Genomic DNA, 6,269 nt, shown 5'->3' on the forward strand with positions numbered 1-6,269 from the left:
AGTAGCGGTGTAACCTCAGGTCAGCAGGTCAGGGTGGCCCGCCTCGGCGGCAGGGCCTGGAGCAGGACGCGGACGACGCCAGCAGGCACCATGCAGCGTTGTCTGATGTGGCAGGCTGTGTGCTGCTGTCACCTGCTCGCAAGGCTGTGGGACACGTACATCGACGCGATGCTGGCACTGGCCGCGGCAACTGGCCGGGGCACCGGGCGGCCCTGCGCGATGCTGGCGATGAAGCCCCGGGAGCAGGGCGGCTGCACCTGTAGGCGAAGCACGTGTCCCGGGCGCAGTCGACGGGCGGCAGCAACTTCAAGTGGCGGAGGATGGCGCACATCTACAGCACACTCATCACGCCGGAGATCCCCGGCACCGCATACGGCATGGCCTAATTAAATCTCAGACCTACCATGGTTAATCATTCGCTGGTGCACCTGTGATTAAAGCCTCGTGTTTCGTCAATCCGAGTCCACTGTTGTTGTAGTGGCACAAGGGTACGCATACGAATTTTGCAGTGATGCAGTTTATTTGGTCTAACAAGCAAAACTTGCCTGTTCTGGGAAAGCTGTGACTGAGAGCAGTTTTAGTGACACCAATGGCCACCTCTGATAGGTTTCATGAGATGGGTCTCCTTAGCCCCCCTCCCACAGTCGGTGTGGTGTTTTTGGTTGATCTGCTTCTTCTGGTGTAGATCAGTAGTGTTGTCACGATGGTACAAGATTACAAGTGTACTTTGATGGTACAAGTATTTTGGCACAGAGGTAGTAATTATCTAACGTGTAATGAAATGTGAGGTAAGCAATTTCATATTTGAAAATAGGTTGAGAAAGATAAGATAAGATGATGTAGGTTGTTAGATTAAAAAAAAAAGATAAGATGACTAGTGTACTTTGCCCCTGTTTTCTTTCAGATGTACCGACTCCTAATGCATGAATGCTCTTTATTTTGATGAGAAAATGTTTGATTAGTCTGTATGATGGGAACACTTGTATATTATTTATATCTCCAGAACATGACAGGTTCAAAAAATATATGAGTGAGCTATTGTGTGCTCTTTTTTTTTAAGCACTAAGGACTGGCGCCTATATATTTCTATTGATAGGTTAATCCCATCATCCATCGCTGTAAACAGCAAGAATTATAATTTATTCACTGAAAATAAGAGAGTTAAAATAAGAGAGTTATCTGAGTACATCTCAACTTCAGAGTTTGGAAAGGTTTGTCATTTGTCCCTTTTTACTTGTATACTACGAGGCAACTACTTGCTGCTGTTCCTGCCATTGAATATCCGAGTTAATATTGCCTCTCTGTCATGAGCAAACTTACTGAACATAACATTAATTTTGCCTCTCGGTGTCTTAGCTCTATCATCACCATGATAAAGGTAATTTAAGTTGGTGTTATTTTGTATAAAACATTCTCTGCTAAGACTATTTTATTAGCTTGCCCATTATTTTTAGTTTTGTATAAATTTCGTGGTTGGGTGCTAGCATATACTCCCTCCGTCCGAAAATACTTGTCATCAAAATGGATAAAAGGGGATGTATCTAGAACTAAAATACGTCTAGATACATCCCCTTTTGTTCATTTTGATGACAAGTATTTCCGGACGGAGGGAGTATCAAGATAACACAAAATTATTTCTTGTTGTCTTGGAGCGTGATGCTATGGGGACTTTTTGACTGCAATTTTGTTGCAAGAAAAATCTGCAATTGCTTATTGCTGGATGCTCAATCTCACAATTTTGGGAGTGGTGGACATGCGACGAGGGAAGGAGAAAGAAGGGATGATGAGGAAGGAGGGAGGTGACGGAGATGAGAGAAAGGATGTAGACACCAAGGGAGGTTGCATGGGAAGAAAGTGAAGTTGCGCCACAAGGCTAGGGCATGATCGTATTGTAACTGCTCCCTTTCGTCAATGCTCACGACTCACGTTCACTATCTTTTTAAAAGTCCGCACTCCGGAAGCTCCACACAATCGTTGTCGAGGAAAATGGCAAACTCATTGAGGATGATTGTGAAGCTCAGTGTCCGGTGGAGTAGTCTGGCGGCGAAGAGGAAAAGCCATGAGTAACTAATAAATTTGTAAAATCACCTTGTTTTTCTCATGCATATTCATTTTTCAAGGAACATTGGATGCAATTGATTTGTTTTATAGGAACGTTGGATGTAATCAATCTGGTAAAGAAAACGATAGAGGAGACTATGGTTCCTCTTCCTGTAGACCTTCAGGTGAAGAAGAAATTATATCTTTGATATCAAATAATTGCTTATTTATCGTTTGATCAAGTTGCTGAAATTTGATTGATGTAAGATAAATCTCCGATGTGAAGTATGTGTCTGAATCAAGTATTGTTCACTTAATCATCCGTTTGATTTATTTACAAGCATTCGCCCGTAGCAACGCACGGGCATTTAACTAGCTTAATTTAAGTTGTACTCAAATGATCAGCGATGGACTGATGGAATCAGAGGCATAGATGTCCTAGGAAAAAAATCTAATTAACAAAAAAGGATCATACATATCATACCAATCATGCTTAACAAGTGCTTACTTCAAGGATAATGCTTCCTGAACAGCTGGTTGCTTCGCATTTGTAGAATCAAGCGCACTGCTGTCTATGTTGCTGGCATGCACCACAACCCTAATCATGGAAATTTAAACTCAGTCAGTGAATTCCATTCTTCTGGAATGGAAACAATAAGAACTGGTTCTTTCGATTAGTAGTTGTGTTGAAACAATTATTGCCCTCTAGATGGACCATCAAATTACTGTTGTGCTTTGTCCACACTCGTATCCACTTGAGGGTTGATGATATGAAATGCTGTTTGAGAATGGGAGTCATAGGTGGTAGGTTATTCATTCAGCTCGAGCTAATCTACACGAACTTTAGCCTTGATTCCTTTTGCCAACCATAGCATAAATCTCACAGAGATTTCAACAAATGCAAGCTATGTTACAAAACTTCCGGTGCACATTAAGATTTGTGTAGAAAACATGCAAAATGCTGTGATAATTCATGACATGCACCCGCATTTCAACAAAAATCCCCTTCAAAAAATCAAAAACTAAATAGTAAATATACCCATCAGTTGATTCATATGCAGGAGATGTGACATTCAGCGAAATGCCCTCAACTTTTGACAGGTCCGCACTTGTACCGCCAGGCTCACAGCTTCTCGCCTTGGTAGAATGTTCCTCAACCCTGATCAGAACATGCACAACAGACCATAGATAGGTCAATGACTCTTATGATGAAGATATCAGAAATGATAACTTGTAGGCATTCTGTTTCTTGCATGAGAAAGGAAGAGCAAACAAAAGCGAATATAGTTTGAACTTCTAGCAGATATGGCCATATGGCAAAACAATCAAAAAAGAAGTGAAAAATAGAAATAAACAGTTACTATCTTGCTGGTCTGCCTCGAGGACCCCTTGGACAGAATACAGGGAACTCTTTGCCTACCCAAAAAATAGTGTCAACCTCCCCCTTCCCTCTCTCACTTCTCTTACGGACTTTATCATATGGGTCATGACAAGTAAACATTATTTCAGACGACTGGGTCATAACAAGTAGTACCTATTATTTCAACGAACAAAGTCTTGAAGAAGAACAAAAAATGATATACCTATCAGCTGATTGAAGTGTAGGAGGTGGGCTAATCAGCGGCAGGGCGTCGAACTGAGACAGGTCTGTACTTGTATGTTCAAGCTCACTGCTGCTCACCTCATGGGTATGCTCATCCACCCTTATCAGAACATGTACAACAGATCACTAGTCAATGACACTGAAAATAACAATTCAGACTTGTAGACATTCTATTTCTTCTATGAAAAAGGGAGTGCAAAGCCCTAGCGATACAGTGTGAACTCTGAACTCTCAATTGATATAGCTTCAATGATTAAGAATCATAAATGACTAGTGACAAACAATAATAGCACTCACAGTCGTCCTTTTCTGCCTCGAGGTCCCCTTCGGACTGAATACATGAGTTTTAGACCCAGTTGGCCTGCAAAGGTTGGAAAATTAAGTTAGATTTGAAGACAGAACCTTGTTTAGTGCCTGTGCAAAAATAGAGGCAATCTCCTCTACAGCCAACCCGCCTCTCTCCCCCTCCCCTATCTGACTACCCCTACAAAAAAAATTGTAAAATATTTGGTTTAGGTCACCAAGATTAGGGTAGTTGCATCGACAACATTGGGAGTCATTAGCTAGTTTCACGTAAAGAGGACGGTGTAAGGCCAGCGGGACAAGCGCTGAGCTGGATGTCGGTGCCACACTCGTGGCAGCAGAGAGCCGGAGATCTGTCTCCGTGTGGTTGAGATGGGTGTACTTTTTCTCAAGATTTTGGAGTCGCCTCTGGTTACACCGAGCTTCAAGGTCACCGAGGGCTCTTGTGGCTACGGCCTTTTCGCTACGGCGGTGGAGCTCCGACTGCTCGTCCAAGAGAAACCATCTCTCTTGATTGAGATGGACAGATCCGGCGGCGCTCGATTAGGCAGACACGCAACTGGATTTTCTGGATGACACTGCCGAGAACACGGTCAGCATGCATACCTGGGTTTGTGGGCGGGGGGTAAAATATACCGATCACTTAGCGTAGAAAATATTAGCGACGGGTTCACAGGAAACTGGTTTTTAGCCGAATTTTAGCACAACTGGTTTTATATTATTTTCTTGGACTTTGATGTTTATCCGAAATTACGTCTGGGTTAGGAAAGTGTACCAGTTATGTCATGTTCCCTATTTGGATAGGATTCAGCTATTCTTGTTCCTCTCTCCGCTCCGTCATCACAGCCACGGCTGCGGGTGTTACCATCAATCTGAGCGAGAAGATGGCTGCACTGACCAACAATCTCTGTGACGCGGGGGTCATTTGGCGGCAAGTTTGCATGGCATGAGTACCTCCGTGGGGTCGAACAAGTCACCAACCTGATGCTAGGCTTCTGCCTAGTCAACCTCTTCCCGTCGTCTCGGTGGTGCGATGGTTCTGCAGTACCAAGTGAAGCATAAGCAGGAGCTGCAACCTGCTCGAGCACATCATCGGTGACAAAATTGACTTCGGTAATGGGGACGGCCTCTGCGCAGAGGTAGTGCACCATCAGCTCCTCGTTGGCTCGTCCGTCGGGTGGACCCCGAACCAGAGGCAGGTTAAGCTCGGCTTCAACGTCCCCGCCACTCCACCATCACCATCACTACTTGTTTCTTTGTGGATGAAATTATGGAGTTGAAGAATTGACGTGCGCGGACGCTTCCCGCCAACGTCTATGTAGCCGCAACTACCGCCCTTCATCGGCCCCACACAGGCTAGTCCCGGCGAGCGCTGCTCCTGGAGCACAACCTGCAGGCGTGCCGCCCCTCGACTCCAACCATACAAGCTGCAAACAGAGAGCAGACATACCTAGCCGGAGTTTCTGTTTCTTGAGGAGGAGAAATGACACAAGGAGAGAAAGCTGTATGCATCCATCTATGGTGATGCTTTGAGCACTCGTATTGTTGAGGAGCAAACGAAGCAACAAGGTTGTTGAGAAAAGCGGGGAGATGAAAATTAGTTGAGATCCGAGTATATGTCAATCTTTTTGTGGAAAAACAAGTAACTCCCAAACGCAAAATCCTCGCTTTCCAGGAACCAATATTGCTATATACGCAGGCTGACTAGAGGAGCCAAACAAGGATTTCTTCAGTTAGATCATTTTCCGATTTTATAAAGATCCGGTTTTGTAAATCCCTCCTATCAAAACAACCCCTCAGAGGCACACACATCACACACACATTCAAGGAAGAACAAAAAATGATAATACCTATCAGCTGATTTAAGTGTAGGAGATGTGGTATTCAGCGGCAGGGCATCGAACTGTGACACGTCTGGACTTGTATGTTCAAGCTCACTGCTGCTCACCTCACCGGTATGCTCCTCCACCCTGATCAGAACTTGTACAGCAGATCATTAGTCGATGATACTGAAAATAACAATTCAGACTTGTAGACATTCTATTTCTTCTATGAAAAAGGGAGTGCAAGCAATAGTGATACAGTGTGAACTCCTAATTGATATAGCATCAAAGATTAAGAATCAAATATGAGTAGTGACAAACAATGAGGACACTCACGGTCGTCCTTTTCTGCCTCGAGGTTCCCTTCGGACCGAATACAAAACACTCTGCCGCACATGAGTTGCAGATCCAGTTGACCTGCAAAGGTTGGAAATTTTAAGTTAGATTTGAAGACAGAACATTGTTGAGTGCATGTGCAAAAATAGTGGCAACCTCCTCCC

General features: G+C 44.1%; 1 protein-coding gene across 3 annotated transcripts in view; it reads right to left on the bottom strand.

Moving 5' to 3' along the window:
* The window catches only part of LOC123163099 (uncharacterized), a 10,284-nt gene that overhangs the window by 2,612 nt on the left and 1,403 nt on the right, over positions 1-6,269 (bottom strand). For 2 of the 3 annotated variants that reach the window (XM_044580860.1, XM_044580862.1), the window contains exons 2-7: positions 6,106-6,186; positions 5,797-5,916; positions 3,941-4,004; positions 3,624-3,743; positions 3,080-3,199; positions 2,549-2,638 (exon numbers count right to left, since the gene is read on the bottom strand). In XM_044580860.1, the coding sequence (XP_044436795.1) occupies positions 2,549-2,638; positions 3,080-3,199; positions 3,624-3,743; positions 3,941-3,984 (374 nt within the window). In that variant the 5' untranslated portion in view covers positions 3,985-4,004; positions 5,797-5,916; positions 6,106-6,186. Of the gene's footprint in view, positions 1-2,548; positions 2,639-3,079; positions 3,200-3,623; positions 3,744-3,940; positions 4,005-5,796; positions 5,927-6,105; positions 6,187-6,269 lie in introns of all 3 variants that reach the window. The other variant, XM_044580861.1, reaches the window with a different exon arrangement.

This window comes from Triticum aestivum, chromosome 7B (genome assembly GCF_018294505.1).
Source record: "Triticum aestivum cultivar Chinese Spring chromosome 7B, IWGSC CS RefSeq v2.1, whole genome shotgun sequence".
In the NCBI taxonomy this organism is placed as follows: Eukaryota; Viridiplantae; Streptophyta; class Magnoliopsida; order Poales; family Poaceae; genus Triticum; species Triticum aestivum.